Below are 23840 nucleotides of genomic sequence, written 5' to 3'. Positions count from 1 at the left end.
ATTCTTTCCTACCATCTTTTAACTTTAACCTGAGATACTTAGCTTAAATAATAAATCATCCTGTTATCCCCTGTTCTACTGGCTACTCTGCATCTTTATTTACCACAGTATGTTTTTTTACATACTTTGCAGTCAATGTAATTGACAACGTGAAAAATGTAAGTAATGCTCAATTAATTGATCACAAATAGAACATTTCTAGGGTACCTGAGGGGTGGTGATTCACCTGCTCCAGACAGTGGCATAACAAAACTTGAGGAGACCCCCCTGCAAAGTACATGGAGCCCCACCTGGCCCACCACCTACCACTTTGGTCTCTGACCCAGTCAGTGTACTGTGCTGAGGGGGGCCCCTGGAGCTCAGAGGCACCTGCACTGTTGGGGCTGCGGGGGCTAATGTTACTCCACTGGCTCAGAGACCTATGCGTGCCCAACACATCTCAGGTGGCTCTGCTGAGATAGCTCAGGCCATTTATGTCCCCTTTGGAGATATCTGTGAGTGATCTCTGGTCACAGGCTTGCATTTTTATAAACTAGATGAGAGGGTTAATAAGCTTGCAGGAGAGCATTGCTTGTAACATGTAGGTCACAGATATGTGTTCTATGCAAGGTTGCTCAGTCGGTTAATGAGTTTGTTGCAGATATACTTGTGAACGCCCAAGGTCACAAGTTACAATTACGGTAAAACAGCTTAGTGTGTTACACAAAAGATACAAACTGCTGCTATAAACTACCTCCTGTAACTTGCATGGAATAACTTTGAAATTATTGTTTAGTTTTTCTATGGATGATAAACTGGGTGTTGCGTTATAGTACCAAAAGAAAGAAAGAATATCGGTGGACTGTATTTTCCCCAAAGTGTTATATTGAAGCAAATGCAAATTTAGTTGGGAGACATCTAATATAAAGGCATATTTGACTCAAAAAGAATAGGGAGCCTCCAGCCTAAATTGGATGCATGTGACAAACACACACACACAACCACACACACCTGGGATTCCAAAAGAACGTTCATAGATCTGCACATCTTAAAAAACATTCAGAGAACAAAAAACATATTTTTTATACATTAAAACATGTGTCTGAGTTTTAAGTGTACATTTCCAGTAGGTCAATAAAATACTTATACTATGTGGTAATAAATGTTATTGTAAAGTCAATCATTGTAAGGGCTTATTGTAATGTCACTTGACTCGCGGTTCTATGTCTAAAGTTACTCCAAGGTGGAGTCTTGAGATAATGCATGTGCATTCCCGAGTCACAAGAGGTAACCCCATCCTTCCTCTGGAGAAGATGAGGCTTAGTAACCGGAAACACTGGGAGAACGAGAATGAAATGGAGGCGGAAGGATGAATTTAATAGAAGGATTTATAAAAAATATATGCACTTGTGTGTACAGAGTGTGGGTGTATTTATGGATATATTTACTGAATACATTTAAATTCTTGTAATCCAAGTTACTTGTCCAGCAGAAGTGTTGGTTTATGTTTTTACATGATTTTATAATTTCTTAAAAAACATTAGATGCAGTGACTTTATGAGTGTAGTGCTAAAGTGAAAGGCCAAAATGACCCACTTTTAATTTTGCTGTGCAACGTCCACTCTCCTCCGCCCTAACACACTGCTAAGTATGTCCCAAATTACATAGCACATGCCATCATTTACACTATCATTAATTACACTACTTCACACAACCTATATCTCCAGTTTTCCATTTGTAGTGCTTTGCTGTTGAGTAGTTTCCAGTCTATCGCACTCTCTGTTTTTTTACATACGTGTGGGTGTGCAAAGTTTTTCTTTTGCTTGCAGAATATTCCCTTCTCATTTGAGATCTAGCTATTTTGTCTGATCCCCGATGGAGCTACCTGGTTTAGCTATAGGGGAGAAAGGTCAGGGATTCCCTCCTTGGACGTCACCTACCCAGTCGGTCTTTAGCTAGACTTCCTTTCATCTCTCTTGTCATCTCTTCACGCATCCTCCCTCTAGTTATGTCTCTCCTCTCTCAATGTTTTGAGACTGAACTATTTTGTCTGATGCCCGATAGAGCTACCTGGTTTAGCTATAGGGGAGATGGGCCATGGACTCCCTCCTTGGTCGTCACCTACCCAGTCGGCCTTTAGATAGACTTCTTTTTGTCTCTCCTTGTTGTCTCTTCCCCTATCGTCCCTTTCTCACCCTCCCCTCTATGCTCCATTATTCTGCCCTCCATGTTCTTTAAATGTTTCCCATTGAGACCTAGCTTTTTAGCAAAAGCCCGGGGGAGCTACCTGATAGCTATAGAGGAGATGGGTTTTGGGACTTCTCCCTCGACCGTCACCTACCCAGCCGGACTTTGGGCAGACCTTCCTTAGTCTTTCTGCTGTTTCTCCCTCCCTCCCCTTTACCCTTACCCCCTTCCCCTCTACACTCCACTGATCTTGTTCTCTATGCTCCTGTAATTGTTTGTCTAGCAACTGATGTAAATCGAAACTGATGTAATCTTGTAATTTTGTGAAACCTCATGTAAAGCGCTCTGATACCTCTGGGTCTAGCCAGCGCTATATAAAACTCTTTAAATAAATTAAATAAATAAATAAAAATAAATAAATACTCGTCCTTAATGAATGTTGCACATTTTCACAGTTTACCTTCTTTTGTGCTCAAGTAAAGTTTTTTGTGTGCATTGTAAGACGGTTTTCACAAGTGAGTTAATTTTCAGTCTTATCACACCTGACCACACGGTGAAATGTATGTGGAATATTCCCCTTTGTTTTTTTCTACATTTGCCACTAGATGTTACCTTATTTTAGAAAGAGAGGGCGACGACAATTGATTTCTTTGTGGTTACTTTAAAACTGTAGGAATGCGCTTTAAATTGGCTACAAAAGAAGGGCGGGCAACATATAAAACATTCAAAATAAAAAAAAATACCAAAAATTGTAAACTACTAAATTACTGAAAAATACTTGGCCTTCCATTAACAGCTAAGCAAAACTATCTGTTTCTGAAGTATTTGACCCTCGTAGGGGCCTTGCTAGACCATCATTTGGGTTCTACATACTTAAATGGGTGAGAGAAGTTTATGAGTACCAATTACAAGCACAGAGAACAAGCACACTGTTACTAGAAGTGTGTAAAAAAAAGATGCTACTTAGAAGGGCCAGAATTCGCAGAATTTCGTCGTTTGCAATCGCAATTAGGCTCGATGGTATGTATAAAAGAAAAACTCCCTCGCAAAATAAGGAATCGCAAAAGTTGCGATTCCTTATTTTGCAAATGCATTTAAGGAATCACAATTTGCAATTCCTTAAATGGAATGTATGAGGCACCCAAGTTGTGCGAATATGGCATAAGGAATCGCAAATTACCACCAACTACAGGTTGGTGGTAATTTGTGATTTCTTTCAAAAATGCAAATTTTAGCATTTTTCAAAGTGGCATGTGGCGCACACACATGCCCTTAGGGCATGTATGTGCGCCACATGTGCACCCATGCTCATTTCTGGGGTGCCACAGGGTGTCCTTTTGACACCCTGGCACACTTTAAATTGCATTCTCTGATTGAGAATCGCAAATTGAAAATGTCTTTCCATTCTTTCCTATGGGCCTCTAGGCCCATAGGAATGAATAGGGAGGTATTCCTTAATTGCGAATTGCAATTTGCGATTCGCGATTAAGGAATATGTAGGATTCGCAAAATTTATTGCAAATCCTACATACATAGCATTTTGCGATTCTCAAAAATTCGCTATTTGAGAAACGCAACACCTAACACTGATACATATGGCCCTTAGTTTGCTAGACTGTGTGGGCATCACCATGGTATCAGGACTGAATATGGCATCCATGGTGGCAGCAGTAAAAAAGTAAAGCACAAGAGCACAGCATGTGGGCACTGTTGACCTTTAATGGATATAAAGCAATCACGTCTGTGTGTGCCGGCTGCACCTGCCTGTTTTGTATATAAACATGCATTAGAAATATTTTATATGTGATGTCATCAGTGTATAATATCGTCAGTAATAATGGAGGGTATATCATATGTGATGTGTTTGAAGATGCTGCTGATGACGTCAAATGTTAATCTTATCAATTTTCTCTTTAATTATTCCAATGATCGTGTCTCTTGTGCTATCATGAGCAGAGCCAGAAGTAGTGCATCTGGTCACGTATTGTTGCATACACTACTCTTTTTTGAGTTTGCATTACAAACCGGGGGTTATACAGTTGCCTAACTGGGGAATTGAAGAGTTCGTATTGTAACCTTAGCTTTCATTCATCTAAATAATTTTTATTCTAAGGCGTTCATAACTACATAAAACTGACATTCTCCATGTCTGGTAGCCTTTGTGTCTCCCTAAATAAAGTTGTCTCCATCACATCCTTTTCACTGATTATCATACATAATGATAATAGATAATCAGAAAATGTGGTTATCTTGCGATATGCACCGAAGTGTCACATAAATCCTCCAAAAGGGGCGATACCCACAAGAAGCCCCCTCTGCTGCGCATGAATTGAATGCACAAGAGGTGTACTCAGTAGATATTTCGACTATAGAGAGAATTCAATGCACTCCTGGCTAGATGGCAGGCCTGATTAAGAAAGGGTCATGAAACAGCCCTCGTGGTCATGTAAAGAAATAGCTTATCTCTCAGATCTAAATGTTGACCATGTTGACTATGTCTATTGCACGAGAACAGAATAGCACAACACAACATAATACATGTTCATGCAAGTTTTACGTTTCTGTACAACAGGGCCAAACGTTGGCTTGGCCAGTAACTCTAAGGGCCATTTAACTAAAGATCACTTCAGATGCTCGTTTAACTTTTAAAACCTTACCACCAGTTTTGATATTTTATTTTTCCCCAATATTTCTAGAACTGTGTGTGATGGAGTTGGCCGCTTGAGAGCACTCTTCTCCTCAGGCGGCCCAATTCAGACTCAAGACCAACAGTTTCTACCACATTACTGAAAATAATGGTGAAAACCGTAAGGGAGAATGGAAGTACAAATTCACCTAATGTAAAGAATATCAAGACTGACAACAAGGCTCCTGGGAACTCCCTGGACACACAGATCACAGCTGAAGAGATACCAAGCCTAGAAGACATTCAAATGCTCCAAAAACAAATCCTTTCAGAGGTGAAGGAGGTAAGAACCTCTTTATAACTCCTAGACAATCTATGGATGGCTGCTTAGAAATACAACCAGAAAGTTGTATAATTGTGGGAATATATTTGAAGACTGATGTAAAACCTAGAATAAACTTAGCTTTGAGATTTATAGATTGTTAACAAAATGTCCAGCTAGGAATAAAACACTTGTCAAAATAGTCTAAGATTTCATTAGATGTGAGAACCTGAAAGGGGGAGTTCAAACCATATAACAGGAGATGTCTTGCCACACATTATAGCACAATCTCTATTGGAATAAGTGCAAATATTCAACAGAATACACATACTAGGTTGGTAAATCTAAAGAAAGCTAATCATTTTCTAGACAATTTCTAATGGAATTGTCAAGAGGGACAACTAAGAAACAAATGATATTGCTGTGATTAAAAAAGTTAACTAAACTAGAAAGAAATCATGATTTGAGTATTCTAAGAAATTATAAAAAAAGGGAGGAAATGTAGGAAATCATTTAAAGAAATAGGTAAATCAGCCTCTAATTTACCAACGACAATACATTTGTGGTACCTGGTGCTTCATAGTTTCGTCTGTCTAAGGGATTTAAGCTTTCCAGGGATACAAATCACAGACGAATTTAGGAAAGAAAGTCAAATCGGTGTAATTGCTAAAAAGGTTTATTTGAACATTTGATGAATATATAGCTGGTAACTATTTACTTTATAATAGGAGTTAACTTTTTCTCAAACATGAGGAGGAAACTAAGTATAATAAAATGTCAGCACAATTTAGGAAATGGTTTGGGGTGGGAATTTTCTATTGCCAAAATGTCATGATACTTTAGCAAAATAGGCACTTTATAATTTCCTTTTAAGGTCATATTGAACCATTAAACACCAATTCACTCATTCACGCTTTACAGGGAAACATTTCCATATTGCAACTTGTGTTTGCTTCTATTTTACATATCACTGTCACAGCAGAATCTTCTTACCACAAGAGTACCACCTATAAACGGGGAAATGCTTCAGATACTTCAGGATTTCGAGCCAACTGCTATACAAAACGACTAACTTTTGTTAACAAACCACACACAAATTCATGTCAGCTGCAACGTTAGCTAAACTATTAAACCATAAAAACATTTGAAAAATAACTACAGCAATAGAAACATGCATACAACACTCCTCCATTTCTGGGAATGCAAAACGGTATTCCCAAACGTTTGTATGCCTTATAGATATTAAGAAAATCATAAAACTGTCATTCACAAGTTAATACATTAGGTTAACAGCTTTACCCAAATGTTGTTTTAAAATTGTACTCGTAGGGGCCCATTCACAGAACTAACAAGACAAAATCATAAACGTACTATTTTTGGTATTCACAGAAGGCATTTAGTAGTCGTAAATTAGGATTTTGCCTTAAGTTACAATTTTGTCTTAAGTTATGATTTTGTTTTAAGTTACTATTTTGTATTAAGTCAAGATTATGTCTTATGTTATGATTTTGTCTTAAATTATGATTTTGTCTTAAATTAGGATTTTATATGAAGAAGTTTGTCTTGAGTTTAATTTAAGACAAAATCGTAATTTAAGACAAATTTCTAATTTAAGACAAGATCCTAACTTAAGGCAAGATCCTAACTTAAGACAAAATAGTTACTTAAGACGAAATCCTAATTTAAGACAAAATCCTAACTTGAGACTACTAAATGCCTTCTGTGAATACCAAAAATAGTAAGTTTATGATTTTGGCTTAAGTTAGTTCTGTGAATCTGCCCCATAGTACAATACACATAAAGCCTCATTTTAAATGATTTGACGTAGGGCAGCGCTGCAAGTGTTTTTGCTATGCTGACCTATGCCTAATTGAAAGGGTAGGAAGGTATCCCTTCCTGCACACAAATGAAGATATTCCTTCCTGCACTAAAACAATTAATGGAGGCGTTTTCCTCTTTCTATGTGTTCTGCAGGATGCAGCACACATAGAAAGGTGATAAAAAAGGAGAAATAAACAAATTGCTCCTTGTTATGCCTGCCCTGATAAGGTGGACAGTTTTGACTAATTCCCAGGTTTACAGATCCTTGTAAATCTTGGAATGCGTCAAAACTCATGGGTGTTGTGTGGGAACATCCACCACAGCGTCCATGGAACACTTCCCTCATGCAGTGTAAGGCAAAGGAACAATTTTCACTGCAATTCCTTACACCACATCTCAGTGAAGGCTGGTGACATTTGAAATTGGTATGGCTTAAATGTTTGGTATGACTTTTATGTAGTGAGCGACACTAGCAAGCTTAATGGACACATGTGAGGTCCAGGCTGGAACCTCCGCCATGGAAAAAAATGAAACAAGATTGGCAAATGGTAATGTTATGTTATTTTTATTTATATAGCACTAAATCACCAATGGTCTCTAAGAGCTTGTGAGAAACATAAAACCCTAGCAGAGCTGCACGGCCCAAAACTCGGTCAATCTAGGTGAGGCTTAACCAAAAGCCTGAATAAACAAAAGAGTCTTTAGTTTCCTCTTGAAGTGGGGAAGGGAAGCTTCCCTACGCAAGCCTTCCTGTAGCTTATTACAAAGCTGAGGTATCACCACGGAAAAAGCTCGACCCCCCTAGGTGGCTTTATTTAACTGAGAACAGGCCAACAGACTTGGCTCGGATGATCGCAGGTACCGCTCTGTCACATAACTCTTCACCCGTTCCTTGATGTAGCTAGGTGCCATTCTGTGCAAGGCTTTATGTGCAATACACAGGCCCTTGAACCTAGCCCTCTGCTTGATTGGAAGCCAGTGAAGTTGTTGCAGCAGTGGTGTAACATGTGCTCTCTTAGGGAGTTTAAAGATTAATCTCGCTGCATAGTTCATAACCACCTGAAGCTTCCCTGATAGTTTATTGGATCACCCAATATAAAGCGCGTTACCGTAGTCCAGTCGTGACACAATTAGTGCTGACACTACAGTACGCTTCTGCCCTTATTCTCTTAGATCTCAGCACAGACTTCGACACTGTGAACCACCAACTATTGATTCACCGTCTTAGGAATGTGGGAGTGACAGGAACTGTATTAAAATGGCTGCGGTCCTTCCTTGAAGGCAGATCTTTCGCAGTCTTGGAAGATGATACAATGTCAAAGCTGATGTCTTTAAGCTGTGGGGTACCTCAGGGATTCTCCCTAAGCCCCACCCTATTCAATATTTATTTGGGCCCTTTGGCCGAAATAGTATTGCCATTTTGGGTACAAATAGTAACTTATACAGACAACACCCAGCTGGTGGTTTCCTTCAACCAGCAAGATAGCTCCTCACTTTGTCTAGCCTCATGTCTTGGAGCTGTCTCTAATTGGATGGATGAATCATATTTAAAGCTCAATGGGGCCAAGACTGAGCTTATGCTACTGGGCAATTCAGCCCCCCTTAATAGAGATCATCTCTGGCCCAGTTGTCTGGGTCCAGTCCCCAACCCCAAAGATCACATTAAGAGCCTGGGTGTGTGGTTGGACCATAACCTAGACCTTAAAGAACAAGCTTGAAAGGTTGCGGCTAGCTGATATGGAATGTTGAGGCTGATCAGAAAGATCCTCCCTCTATTACCTTTTGGTGCTAATAGGCTGCTGGTTCAAGCACTAATTCTGTTGTGGCTGGATCACTCCAATGCCCTATACCTTGGAGCTCCACCTCCCACGATCAGAAGCCTGCAGACAGTGTAGAACTGCGCAGCCCGCTTGTTGTTGAATATTCCCAGGCGTATGTTGGCTTAACCTGCTCTCGCCGCCCTTCACTGGCACCCTATTAAAGAGCGAGTTCAGTTTAAGGCCTTATGTATCGCTCATTAAGCACTTTCTGGTAAAAGTTCTTCTGTAATGCGTTCTCCCATCCAGCTCTACCACCCAAATAGAGCTCTGAGATCTGAAAATAAGCGACTGCTCATAGTCCCGAAAATTAGAAGAGTCCGAAGCGGTGGGCGACTCTACTCGTATAATGTGGCAAAGCTATGGAACCTTCTCCCTCTTCACATACGTTTAGAGGCTGACTATCTGATCTTTCTAAAGAAAGGAAAAACCTACCTTTTTCCTTGAAGTCTGCCTAAGTGTCAAGTTGGCTGCCGTTAGCGCTGGGATGCCTACGGGTGACCATGCGCTTTACAAATGCTACTTTCATTTCATTTCATTTAGTTTAATTTCATTTCATTTCTTGTGGCCAGAAGGAGTTGGACCAGGGGTTGCCCCCTGTGGTAAAATGCATTTTAAAGCATCTTAATTTAGTGATAAAGCAAGGCTTATAAAGCAGTTCGAACTTATTGTTTTGAAATATTAAACACATTAAAAAACTGCCCTATATTTTGATGCATTAATATGTTAATATGTCACTGTAACGTGCAAATTTAACAACGCAACAACTTCATCCTTTTAAAGTGTGTGCTTGGCCAGTGTCTGCACTGCATGTTGCATGACCTTTGGGTGAAAATGCTCTAACCAAGCTTTGGGAAGGTCCCACACCTCCTGATTGCAATCAGTCATATAGAAATATGTGAAGACAGGTCTTTAAGTGGGATGAAAAATGTGTTGACGCTCTAAAAGGGAACACGTAATTAAATACAATAAATGTATGTGATTCCCTTAGTGTGCTACCCAACTGATATTTTGGTTTCTCTCTGAGATTTAATTGCATTCAAATATATAACACTACAACTGATCTACCATTAAAACATGTCAGTACGATTGGCTTTGTCAATGGTTGTTAGCTGTTTAACATAAATGAGTAACAGCAAGGATTTATTATAAATAATGAACCTTCAAAATGTTTCAATTCTGAAATCTTGATAGCATTGAGGCCTGAGGAAGGAGTTTTGGCTTTCAATTATCTCTGCTTTAAGTTAGATATATATGTCCTTTTCTCTGCAAATGTCATCCATCTGCACATTTTCAACCACATCTCTTTCCTCTTCAGAACCCTCTTTTTACTTTTAGCCGAATGCACTTCCTTGCATCTCTCTTACTTCACCACTTCCAAACATACATTACACTCACTCACATTTTAGCAATTTATTTACTTTAGTCCTGTAATTATTTTGCTATCTGTGCACCCCTTCACACACATTTTCACAAAATTGCAATTACAACTGGTCTCTGTGGTTTATGCCCTTTCGGAAGCGTGTAAAAATATGGCATTACTGGATGGGCAATTTGTAAGAAGGAGGCTTCTTGGGTAGTGATCTATCCTTCATTCAATGCCTCCTCAGCCATATGGGACATCTCCTTTTTGATCCTTCTTCTTCCAATTGACGTAAACATTCAGCTCGATATACATTAGTATCCTGAATGACGATCGCGCCGCCCTTGTCTGCCGGCTTGATCGTTATCTGTTCGTCTTCAGTCAAGGTACACAGAGCTTGTTGTTCAGTCTTTGGCAAATTCTTATATGGCCTCTTGTCTGTTGTACGCCAGCTTGATACATCTGCCAAGACAGCTTTTTCAAAAGTCAAAACTTGCAGTGGCACCATTTGCAAAGGAGGATTACAAGTGGAGGGTTTCTTTAAACCGGTATTCCTTGCATCTGTTCCTTGTTCAACCTCTTCCTTATCTTTAAAGAAATGGTGCAGATGTATTTTGCGAAAGATAACTATTTTAGCTCATCATACTCGTTAGAAGAATCGAAAGACAGCTCATTTGAAAACATCCGCGAGCTCCCTTCTGTTAGACGGAAGGTTGTAGCCCTTGGTCACCTTAGAGTGTGACCAGGAGGAGATCCCAGATGATGAAGCATGTCACCTAGGTGAGTGAGGGGAATCCGTCCTCCATTAAAGATTTTCCTTGAGGTGGTTTGTCATTAATAGTCTTTACGAATAGAAACATATTTTTTCCCTCCAGTAGTCTCCTTGTCCCTTGTCTGTGGGCTCATTGTATTTTTGTTAGGTTGCCTGGACCTATGGACCTCTTTGGTGTTTCTCATGTTACAAATGGGGAATTGGTCCACGCTGGGTCTCTAAATGTTCCCTTAGACCCTCCTTCTCCGCCAGTTTATTACTGCTTTGAGACCTGACCAGGAAAGGAAGGCAGCCACCTGTTGCAAAAGGGCTGTTGATGTCCTTGTTTTTAGTTTTGACACTTGAAGGCTCAGGATTTAATGGCAGTGTTCAGAGGAGCATGGGTTCTTATTCTCAGTACCTGTTTGTGGGTGAAAACAGAGATAGCATGTTACCAAAGTGAACAAGAATACTAGAAAAAGCTGGCTGTATACAAACCGGTGAAATGCGGAAGAAACTCTGATCTGAAACTCGACAAAACTTCGAGGCTCCTACTATGATTTGGGATATTTCACCCAAAAAATATAAGTCTGGTTGGGTGAAAAACACCAAGTTGCAATTCCAGTTATGTCCAGTCCAGGAATTATTGGATCTAAAAGCTCTGAACCCAATGAATGCCAGCTCTTGAGGCACCTCAGCAGGTGCATTGCCTGGCCCCTGTTCAACCCCTGGAGTAGAATGGGAGGAGCAGACAATATTCTCCCCAGAAGGCACAAACGTTCCCTGCACCTCTGCTCCCCCACCCCACCTACTAGTCCTCAACTGACACACCCACTGACACTTTCCGCGGGGTCAGAATAGGAGGACAATCTGAGTGTTTTTTTCACTTCAACCATGAAAAACTGCCTGATAAAGTAACTGGTAACTCTGGATCTGAGAAGTTCCTCCCTATTTCAGTGGAAAAAAATTGTATTTTGGTGCAGAGATAGCGGCCAGTGAAATAGATTCTTCCCGCCTTCTGCAGTACAGACAGAAAAGCAGACAGAAGGAGTCACCAACATTTAGAGAAAACTACAAATTAGATAGATATATAGACTGAATTAAACACTCACAGCTGGAACAAAACCGTGATCAGCAGGCTGCAAGTTTGTATACCAGCAAAGCGGTCTCAGCCTTCTTTTCTCCTCAAGGTCGATAAATTGAGTACCATAAATTGGGTAATAATAAAATCTCCTATATATTGTGCTTATAAGTGGCAGTCGTGAAGTGTGAATTGCTATGTAAAAACAGTTATATATAGTGCGCACTACAGCTGTATAGTCGGCTACAGGTGCTGGCCCAAATAAGGGATGTCTACAAGAATGACAGGAGGGTTAAAAAACAGGTAGGTTTTCAGACTCTGAATATTGCAAGGCTAGCTTCCTTGCTAAGGTCTGGAGGAAGATGATTCCATAAATGACAAGAGGATAAGAATTGATCAGACAAATCAACAGGAAGTGGTGTTTCAATTGTTCACTTCACTTTAGTAACTATTGGGATATCGAGAAAGAAGATGTACTGCACACCTTATCCTTGACCTGGCTTGGGAGAGGGTGCGGCCTAAGGGCCTAAACTGCTGACTTTGGATCTGTGAAACCAGGTTCAACTCTTGGCGTTGGATCAACATCCTGTGATTCTGGGCAAATCACTTAATCTCCCTGTACTTAGGCACAGTGCCTAGAGACCCTTGGGGTGATTAGCTCCACTATACAAATCTGAGTAGTATTATTAATAATGACCCTTGATTTCAGAATGGGTTCATTGAACAACAGATTGATGGGGCAGTACCTACCCAGACATTTCTAAAACTGCAGAGTAAATAATCAGATACTTGACCGTGAGAGCTAGCAAAGTGGCAGTCCCTTCTATAGCACAGCAGCTCCTCTTCTTGGTAGGATGTCCTTGGTTCCAGCAAAATTCTAATTTGGTGGTGTCAGGGGTCCAGTACTTATACCTAGTTGTGCCTTTGTAGTCAGGGAATACTTCATAGAGGACATTGAAGTTCACAAGGTCCCTGCCCTTCCTGCTCTGGCTCCAGATTCACTATAGGAGGGTATACAGATATTTGTGTGGAGTCAGGCACAGCCCTATTGAGGTGGAAGTGTCAGCTCTTCCCTTCCAATCTACCTCAGGAATACCCATCAGCCTGGTGATGGGCCATATGGATGCAAATATCACACCCCAGCTCCCTTTGCATGTGACTATCTAGAAGGAATGCACAACGCCCAGCTGTTACCCAACCCAGATGTATATTCAGAGACAGACAGCTGCACACAATGGTTAAAGTAAGAAAATGCTAACTTTCTAAAAAGTGGCATTTTCAGACTTACAATTTAAAATACGACTTCACCATAAGTTGTGATTTTAAAATGTGAGCCCAGAGACACCAAACTCCAAATCTCTATCTTTTCCCAATTGGAAATTATACCTAAAAGATTTTTAAGGCAACCCCAATGCAGTTTTTCACTACCAGGACATGTAAAACTCAAAAGTAAATGTCCTACTTTGTAAATACATTGCACCCTGCCCTTAGGGCTGCTTATGGCCTATCTTAGGGGTGGCATCTATCCAATAAAAGGGAAGGTTTGTGTCTGGCAAGTAGGTTAAAATGCAGGTCGAAATGCCAATTTAAAACTGCACACACAGGTTCTGCAGTGGCAGGCCTGAGCCATATTTAAGGCTGCTGAAGTGGTTGACACAATCAGTGCTGCAGGCCCACTATTAGCATTTATTTACCGGTCCTGGGCACACATAGTGCACTTTAAGAGGGACTTATAGGTAAATTAAGAATGCCAGTTGTGGATAAGTAAAAGTTACCATTTTTTTAGTACCACGCTTATGCACTTTAGCACTGGTTAGCAGTGGTAATGTGCCCAGAGGCCTCAAGCCAACAAAAACGAGGTCAGAAAAAAGGGAGGAGGAAGGCAAAAAGTTTAGGGGTGCCCGTGCAGAAAGGCCCAGGTACAACAAGATCTTTTGCTGAAAGGTAGAGGGAAGTTAGCCACAGACCACCCATACATAGTTGTTTTGAAATTTTATGGAGTGGAGTGGGCAGGAGATTCACACCATAAAAGGCTGGTGAAAATGTTCAGTGTAAAATGGTTATGGTAAACAGAGCTCTGATGTGATGCTTCCTTTTGATGGTGGCCTGCTCCCAACTAAGTTGTCTCTTGTCATCAGAGGAGGTGGCCGGGGCTCAGAACCAGACAATTTTCTTGGGGACGTTTACATTTTATAAGGAAAGCCCTCGAGCGGACAAGGAGATTTATAAAAAGACCCACAGACCTAGTATTTTGAAATATCCCCCAAAGCAAGGTTTTGTGGAATGGTTTCAGAACAAAGTAACAGAACATACTACAACACAGGGCTGGGTAGACTCAAGTCAAGTCAAGTTTAAATTTGTATAGCGCACTACTCACCCAGAGGGTCTCAAGGCGCTTGAGGTAGGGGGGAGCTTTACTTATCAAATAACCAAGTTTTTAGTTGTTTTCTGAAGGAGAGGTGGTTCTGTGTGAGGCGGAGGTGGGTGGGGAGGGAATTCCAGGCCTTGGCCGCTAGGTAGGAGAAGGATCTTCCTCCCATGGTGGATCTTTGGATGCGTGGAATTGCGGCGAGGGCTTGATTGGACGATCGAAGTTGGCGGGTGGGGGTGTAGAAGGACAGGCGCGTGTTGAGGTATTCGGGTCCTAGGTCGTAGAGGGCTTTGTGTGCGTGGGTGAGGAGGTGGAACGTTATTCTCTTGTTGACGGGGAGCCAGTGGAGGTCTTTCAGGTGACCGGAAATGTGAGCTTGGCGGGGGATGTCTAGGATGAGTCCGGCTGAGGCGTTTTGGATGCGTTGGAGTTTTTTCTGTAGTTTGGCTGTGGTTCCGGCGTAAAGGGTGTTTCCGTAGTCTAGTCGGCTTGTGACCAGTGCATGGGTGACCGTCTTTCTTGTTTCGGTGGGGATCCAACGGAAGATTTTGTTGAGCATACGTAGGATGTTGAAGCATGATGATGAGACGGCGTTGACTTGTCTGGTCATCGAGAGGGAGGAGTCCAGGATGAAGCCCAGGTTACGTGTGTGGTCCGTTGGGATGGGTGCGGTTCCCAGGGCCGGTGGCCACCATGAGTCGTCCCAGGCAGAGGGGGATGATCCTAAGATTAGGACTTCCGTTTTGTCCGAGTTTAGTTTTAGACGGCTGTTCTTCATCCATTCGGCTACTTCTTTCATCCCTTCGTGTAGGTTCGTTTTGGTGGTGTTTGGGTCTTTGGTGAGGGATAGGATCAGCTGAGTGTCGTCTGCGTAGGAGATAATGTTGAGGTTGTGTTGGTGCGCAATGGATGCGAGGGGACTCATGTATACGTTGAAGAGGGTGGGACTGAGTGAAGATCCTTGGGGTATGCCGCAAATGACTTCGGTGGCCTCTGATCTAAAACGGGGGAGGCGGACTCTCTGGGTTCTTCCGGCGAGGAACGAGATTATCCAGTCCAATGCTTTTCCTTGTATTCCGACGTTGCTGAGGCGTTGTATAAGGGTGTTATGACAGACTGTGTCGAAGGCTGCGGAGAGGTCGAGTAGGATGAGGGCAGCGGTTTCTCCGTTGTCCAGTAGAGTTCGAATGTCGTCTGTTGCTACGATGAGGGCGGTCTCGGTGCTGTGTTTGGCTCGGAAGCCGGACTGTGAAGGGTCGAGGGATTTGTTGGATGGTTACTTGAATAGTGGTATTTTTACCAGGTGTTGGCGCCACTAAGGGATGTGCACCTGTCCAAAGTTTGGGTATTCACTTATAGTAATTTCACGGTGCTATAAGGAGAAGAGAACCACTATCCTCTTCTAGTTAGGTAAACCCACACAATTGTTTGATACTCCTTAGCACTTGTTTGGTCAATTATAATCAATGATATACATGTGTTTCCACCATACAGTTCAAATGAAATTAGATTCTCAATCCTTTTGTTCAGGGTTGTTTTGTAGCTTTATTTCAGGAGACGTCACAGCCAACACGTGTTTCGTCGGTTTGGGGAATGTAACCCCCGACTTTCTCAAGGCTATTCTCCACTTTTCCAGAAGTTATATTTTGAGGTGATACTTCCAACCCTCAGCGGGGTTCTTGTGGGGATGAAGTAAATAAAGCGGAATCTTGTTCCCAGCGGTGACCAAAATGTTGGTTCAATCTCGATGAGCGTAATGTAGCGTTACGCGGTCGGGAGGTAATACGTCCCTTCTGCTTCGTATGTCTTGCAGTATTAGTCCGATTTGTTGGATTCGAGGAAGGTGGCGAGTTGACTGTTGACGGCTTTCTCAATGACTTTGGCAGGGAATGGGAGGAGCGAAATGGGGCGGTAGTTCTTAAGTTCAGTGGGGTCTGCTGTAGGTTTCTTCAAGAGGGTGCTGAGTTCGGCATGTTTCCAGCTATCCGGGAAGGTAGCAGAGTTGAGGGAGCAGTTGATGACGTCTCGGAGATGGGGTGCAATAATGGAGTCTGCTTTGTTGAAAATGTGGTGGGGACATGGGTCGGTTGGCGATCCTGAGTGAATGGTGTTCATAAGGCGAATGGTGTCTTCAGTGGTGATTGGGTTCCAGGCGCAAAGGTTGTTGAAGGGGGGTTTTAGTTCGGAGGTGGGTGGGGTGGGCTGGTCTCCAAAGCTGTTATGTATGTCAGCGATTTTGTAGTGGAAGAACGAGGCTAGAGAGTCGCAGAGGTCTTGGGATGGAGTGATGTCGTTGGTGCCGGCGGTGGGGTTGGTAAACTCTTTGACGATGTTGAATAGTTCTTTGCTGTTGTGGGCGTTGTTGTCGAGTCGATCCTTGAATGCTGATTTCTTGGTGGATCGGATCAGTTGGTGATGTTTGCGGGTGGCGTTCTTGAAGGTGGTCAGGTTGTCAGTGGTTGGGTTTTTTCGCCAGGCTTTCTCGGGGGTGCGACAGATCTTCTTGGATTTCTTAAGGTCGTCATTAAACCAGGGGGCTTTTTTGCTGCCTTGCTTGATTTGATGTTTTTTCAATGGTGCTAATTCGTTCTCGCTGTGGGTGATCCATTGTGTGAGGTTGGTGGCTGCTTGGCTTGGGTCTGATGATTTTGCAGGAGGGTTTTGGTGAAGCGATGTGAAGAGCTGGTCGGTGGTAATTTTATTCCAGTTTCTCCGGGGAACTGGTTGTGGGTGGTTGTGGGTCGTAGTCTTTTTGTAGTTGAAGTGAACGCAGCTGTGGTCCGTCCAATGGAGAGCTGTGGTGTGATTAAAGGAGATGTGCTTGCTGGAGGTGAAGATTGGGTCGAGCGTGTGCCCGGCAAAGTGGGTGGGGGTGAGTCCGAGATTGGCGAGGTTGTCCAAAAGGGTGGTGGTGTTGCTGTCGTTGTTCTTTTCCAGGTGGAAGTTGAGGTCTCCCAGTAGGATGTAGTCCTCGGAGGGGAGGGCGTGAGGGCTGATGAAGTCGGTGATGTCTTCGCTGAATTGTGTGCAGGGTCCGGGTGGTCTTTAGATGAGGGTGCCTCTGAGTGTGGTCTTAGGGTCGGTGTGAATCTGGAAGTGAAGGTGTTCGGCGGTTGTGAGGTTGTCATCGGAACTGGTCGTGATGCGGATGGTGTTCTTATGCACGATGGTGATTCCTCCTCCTGTTTGGTTGATGCGGTCCTTTCGTATGATCTTGTAGCCGTCCGGGATAGCTATGGCGGTGTCGGGCGCTGATGAGGCGTTCATCCAGGTTTCTGTAAGAAAGGCGACGTCCGGCGATGTGGTGTCGAGTAGGTTCCAAAGTTCGATGGCGTGTCTGTGGACCGAGCGGGTGTTGAGTAAGATGCACTTCAGATGGTTAGTGTCGGAGCTCAGTTTGGAGTCTGTGGGTTTGGAGAGGGTCCTGATGCAGTCGAAATTGCAGGAGTGGCAGGTGAAGGGTCCATGGGTGTGTCCTGGGGCGGCTTGGTAGCAGTCAGGGAGACGGCCGAAGTTGAGTGCTGAGAGGGTAGCGGTATCGTACGTTATGCAGGAGGAGAGGTTTTTGCGGGGGCCAGGGGGTCTGGCGCTGGACGCGCCTACACCAGAGATTTCAGAACACAGCTAGATGTGCTGACAGTCAGAGGAATAGTACTTAACATGTTCTCCATCAGGCTGTATTGGATAGCCTGGGTGGAGAACATGCACAGGCTCCCAGTTCTTGTCTGAGAGCAGAACCACGGTGCTCAGACCAATCACGACTTAGTGGAGCCTGTGTGCTTCTAGCTTCTGGGACTCGTCAGGAAGAGAAGCGATGACGGAGGAGAGACGGTAGCCATGAAGAGGTAAGAATAAATATTTCTTTTCATTTTTCATTCCCGCTCACCAGCACGACCTCTGCCAGCCGCCATTGAGGCAGAGAGAAGGTGAGAGGTTCAGATATAGAAATAGGCAGAGGTGAGCTAGGAAGACTTTCCATGTGCATGCCTTGGAAGGTTGGGGCCCTGAACAATTGCCTGTTTTGTTCATGTCTTAAAATGTCTTGGTTAATAGCGGGTTCTGATAGTAGAAATATGCATGTAACAGAACACATGTTGTGCTCCTGCACTGCGCCTTGTGCTGATATAAAAGTGGATATTTGATCATCTGGAGAGTATAAAATGTGCCCCCCATCAAACCTTCTAATATATGTCACCAAATCAGCACTACCTTTTAGCACCCAGGATGCATTCTTAGGCTGAGGGTCTGCACTTCTGCTTTCTCCTTTTGCGCTGTACAAGTTACAATACCCTAAAGCTGCTTAAGGTAAATTGCACTAAACCCTAGTATGCTTTCAGTTTGGTGCAATAGCTGATGAGGCTTACCCTTCAGGCCTGAACTGGTACCAGAAATGAATGCCCACAGAGATGAAGATGCCTATAGGTGTCATCAGTGCTGCTGTACTTTGTAATGCCTGCCCTCAGGGCTCCACGACAAAAAGCAAAACAGAGTGAACCTTCTTGAAATCTTTCTATGTGAACTAGTGGTTCTGATGGTCATCAGGGAAGCAGTGATCTTAATATTATATGGGAACGACTGGCAGAAGGAGGCATCAGTGAAGCAGTGATTATAATCTTATATGGGACCAGTTGTCCTGGAAGGGATCAGTGAAGCAATGAACATAATAATATAAGGGGACACGTGGTTCCAGTAGGCATCAAAGCAGTGATTGCACTGTAGTATGGGGAGCAGTGGTTACAGAAGGCCCAGTGTTGATGGTAGGCATCAGTGAAACAATGAATCTAATTGCATGTGGGGGCCAATGATTCTGGTAGGCATCTGTGTTACGATGATCATCTTCTCATATGGGGACCAGTGGTTCCTGTAGGCATCAATGAAGCAATGATGATAACATTATATGGTGTCCAGTGGTTCCAGTAAGCATCAGAGAAGCAGTGATCATAATCTTATCTGGTATTTGTGTGCTCTACAAGTAATTTTAACATAACATTTAACATAGCAGGTGTGGACAAGTGGTCCCGGTATGCATCAGTGAAGCTATGATCATATGTTCAAAGGGGACTGGTGGCTCAGTAGGCGTCAGTGAAGCAGTGATCATATTCTTATATCAGTCAGTCAATTAGGCTTTATTTCGATATGATGCATATCTTAAAAAGCATTACAAATACATAAAAACTGTTAAAAAGCCAATGCATAAATATAAGACATACAGTACATATTACAAATGGCGCAAATAAATTACATAAGAACAGTCTAAAAATACATATTAAACAAGATGCAAAAGCCTAATGGATCTAATACGCCATGCCCAACCTAGAAATTTCGCCATTCCACATGCAAACATATTCTTATATGGAGACCAGTGGTTTCTGTAGGCATCAGTGAAGCAGTGGTCATAACTTTGCACGATGACTAGTGGTTATGGTGAGCATCAATGCAGTAATGATCATATGTTACAGAGGGACTAGTGGTTCGGTAGGCCTCAGTGAAGCAATGATCACAATCTTATACGGGTACAAGTGATTTGGTAGGCGTCAGTGAAGCAATGATCACAGTTTTATATGGGGACAAGTGGTTTTTGAGTAATTGAAGACAATTTATATGTCACAGAACTGGGGTCGTTCCGAAACATTGAGGGGGATATTTACGAAGGTTTTGCGTCACTCATACGTCATGCAAGGGGGTGCAAGGTGACACAAAACCTACATTGGATTTATCAAGCATGGCTTGATAAACCAAGAGTAACGCAACGCAACACAAATTGCTGCATTGCATTACTTTGCCCCTGTGAGGCATCCAATGGGTGGAGCGAGGATGTTCCCACGCTTCCACCCACGGATTTTGGCGCATTCTCAAATTTACCATCAGTGGTAGACTTGGGAATGTGTCAAAATGCTTTGCTTGTCCAGGGGAGGCGTAACGAGGAGAAATATGTTAATTTCTCCTTGTTTTTCCCTTTTACTATCTGTGCTACATTCTGTAGCACACATGGAGGAAAATGCCTCAGGGGATTGTTTGTGTGCAGGAAAGAGCCCCTTTCTGCACAAAAACAATCCTGTTGATTATGCAGCTGCCCTTGCACCATGGTGCAAGGGTGCCTGCGTTGGTGCTAGGCCGCACATTGTGAGCCAGCATTCTCAAATGACAGGAATGCTCCATATATTATTAAGTACAGCACATTCTTGCCTTTCCCTATCATGCAGCACAGCAAGGTGACTTGCAGCGCTACGCGATTTCGTAATAAATATGCCCCTCTATCTCCAAGACTGTAATCACTGTTTGCGCCATTCAGAAAAATCAACAGTGAACTGCATTACTCTCTGATTGATAGCGGAGAAAAGTTCCTGTCTGGCCTATTTACATTAATTATGAGTGCTAGCCGGTATTAATTATGCATTAGCAAGGTACTGCCTCTTAGGAAGTAATTGGATGGTTTAATTATCAGATTCCGTTTGTGTAAGACTCCTTGATGAGGGGTTTCTGCTGTATCACTAGCCTTTCTTTCAATGGATTTGACTCAGGACTGAAACCTGTGCATAAAGTGGCCAGAAAGTACCTTGCCTCCATGTTGAGAAGCATTTAGTCTTCCTTTATAAATACACTGAGTTCTCTCTTCATCCCCTAAGGTGCCAGAGGACAGTCATAACGCTGGCCATTTAGAAGTAGTGTCAGTCACAGAAGAAGATTTGCCTCCAGTGGATGTTCCCTTTTCCTACTTCCGGTATTTCTTGGCACAAGCAAGGGTAAACCCCGGAGATGATGCAAATGGTGAGTGGTCCAAATGTTTCATTTTCTTGGTAGGATGATTGATCATAAGAGGGCTTTCTTTGTGATCCTGTGCTATTATGTATCATACATAATGTGTAAACCAGTTCTATAGTTTCTCCTAGTAAATTTCTAGGGATTTGAAAAAAGCTGGCACCCTCTTCATAATAATGTATCTGAAAATGCTTGAAATGATGCCACAGATAAAAATAATTAAAAACATTTGATTGTATAAAATAAGCCAATTTACACACACACGAGGTTAAAGGTGTGGGTTATTGACAAGTAATCACAATGGAAATGTTCCAAGCCACTACTGGTGAGACACAGCTCTCAACTGGCAAAACTGCATCCTCAACATTCCAAAGAACCCACTTACGCTAATACATTCTACTATGAACAGTGGCACAGAAGTACATATTGCAAATGCCCCTGTAATGCAAACATATGCTTCACATTACTTGAATACTAAATATACCTAGTTGAAAAATAGTTCATCATCCTTATTTACACTTTAGTACATGACTATTCATTGTTGCCAATGCATCTCTCTCTACCCCCGTTATCTTTTGACATCCTTTGGTCTTTTTGTTTCGTCTGTTGTTAGACCTGGCATCCTTGGCGTGGTTTCCCCTGACTTTTTGCCTTTTCCCTATCTGTTCTGTTGGCTTTAGGCCTCTGGACAATTTCCCCTGCTAACCAGTGCTAACGTGCATGTGGTCTCTGCTTTAAACATGGTAACATTGGCTTGTCCACAAATTACATATTTTATTTATGTACAAGTCCTTAGAAAAGTGTCCTACAAGTGCCTAGGGCTTGTAAATTAAAATCTGCTACAGGGCCGGCAGCACTGATAGTGCCACTCACTTAGGTAGTCCATTTAAACATGCCATTGCAGAGCTTGTGTGTCCAGTTTTAAACTACCATGTCACCCTGGCAAGGTAACCCTCTTGCCATGCTCAAACTATCTTTTTTAACACATTTAAGTCACCCCTATGGTAGGCCCTGGACAGCCCTTAGAGCAGGGTACAGTGTACTTAAAATGTTAGACATGTACATTTACGTTTTACAGGTCCAAGTTGTGTGAAAAACACTTACATTTGTTTTTCCCTACTGCAAGGCCTATCTTTCCCATATGTTAACATTGGGATTACCTTATTACACTTTATAAGTGTGATTTCCAATTGGGAAAAGATAGACTATTCAAGTTTGGTGTCTCTGGGCTCACAATTTAAAATCACAACTTATAGTAAAGTTTCCTGGCGCTACTGCAAAAGGACCATCAGCAAGAAGAAAGAAGGACAGATCTAGGGGCAGAATAAAGCCAGTAGTTACATTTTTTTCGGAACTCAGGTGTCGCATTAATGCACTTGAAAGCCAATTGAAGCTTGTTCCAGAGAGAAGGGCCCAGGAAGCAGAGAGATCTGCCCTCTGACCTTGCCTTTCTAAACCGTGGAACTATAGCTAGACAAAGATTTTCAGAACTGATATTTCTCTGGGCAGCATAAAACTTAATTCTATATTGTAGCTAGCCTGGGCCAGTTCAGTGGAAAGCTTTCTGGGTAACGAGCAGTATCTTAAAATTGATCCTCTTCCTGACCGGGAGCCAAAGAAGGCTTTGAAGAAGGAAAGTGGTGTGGGAATTGCGTGGGAGCCCAAAGATGGTAAGTTCTGCTGCATTCTGGACCAATTGCAGCCTATCGATCAGGTATTTAGGCAATCCTATGTACACACCATTCCTGTTATCAAGCCATGAGATTATCAAGGCTTGCGTAACTTGTTGTCTAGCTTTAAAGGATAAAAGACAGAAGAATTTTCTAAGTACATGAAGGAGGGCAAAACAGGTACCCACCACTGAGTTAACTTGGGAACGAAATCAGGTCTCACTACATTGGGGCAGTGCGCAGCCCTGGAACCGGGACCTGATATATTGGGACACCACAAGTGAACTATTTGCCACCCAGCAGCCACAGGCGTAACGCCCGGAGGACATCTGGCAGCAACTAAAGGCTTATTTACACCACACTCCATAGAGGTTGGTTAAAACTGCAGTACAGATATTGACGTTTTGGTATTGTTTACATAAGACAGGGATGTAATGTATCGGCATCTGTTGCCCTACGACAACACTGATGTAATATATTTGTTGGGAGGGAGGGTAATGCATGCACGAGCATAGGGCCCTCTCCAGGTTTGTGAAGAGGCTCCTACTAGGGAGAATGTATGTGAACCTGGACACGTCTTAGAGTGCCTAGTTATACAGTCGTGTTCTATATAGAAATCATTCATATGAAATATACCAAGCACTTGGATGAGAAGCTGTGCCTTGCCTACGCAAGATGTATGACCAAACTGACTATAACTTGCACCTTAGGAAGCAATCTGTGCCACATTTTGTTGTTTGGATGTAAGTTTTTTGTCTGATGTAACAATTCGAAAGCAATTGACACCTGGTCTCTTGATTGATGCTATGCTGTATCTCTATGTACCGCAAATGTTTAATAAATACACGTTTAAAAAACAAAAAAACTTGGGAATGAAATAACAATTGTCCATCAAATTTGTAGCCCAGATTTTTTTCCACCTGACTTTGAAATAACTGGGGGAGGCATCCTCAGGCTAGAAAGTCTGCCACGGTGTCTCTGCCTCTGAACCAAAAAAAGAGGAGCTCGGTCTTCCCGGCATTACACTTAAGTTGGTTACTGGATAGCCAACTGAACGTTGCAGAAAGACAGTTACGAATTTCCTCACCTGAAA

General features: G+C 42.6%; 1 protein-coding gene across 1 annotated transcript in view; it reads left to right on the top strand.

Moving 5' to 3' along the window:
- Window positions 1–4961: 4961 nt before the first annotated feature.
- The window catches only part of TMPRSS3 (transmembrane serine protease 3), a 265492-nt gene continuing 246613 nt past the window's right edge, over window positions 4962–23840 (top strand). The window contains exons 1-2 of the mRNA XM_086948584.1: window positions 4962–5135; window positions 20945–21086. Of these exons, the coding sequence (XP_086804710.1) occupies window positions 4962–5135; window positions 20945–21086 (316 nt within the window). The remainder of the gene's footprint in view (window positions 5136–20944; window positions 21087–23840) is intronic.

This window comes from Lissotriton vulgaris, unplaced genomic scaffold (genome assembly GCF_964263255.1).
Source record: "Lissotriton vulgaris unplaced genomic scaffold, aLisVul1.2 SCAFFOLD_2812, whole genome shotgun sequence".
NCBI lineage: Eukaryota > Metazoa > Chordata > Amphibia > Caudata > Salamandridae > Lissotriton > Lissotriton vulgaris.
Note: the sequence above shows the minus strand (reverse complement) of the source record. Positions and strands in the feature narration are given on the sequence as shown.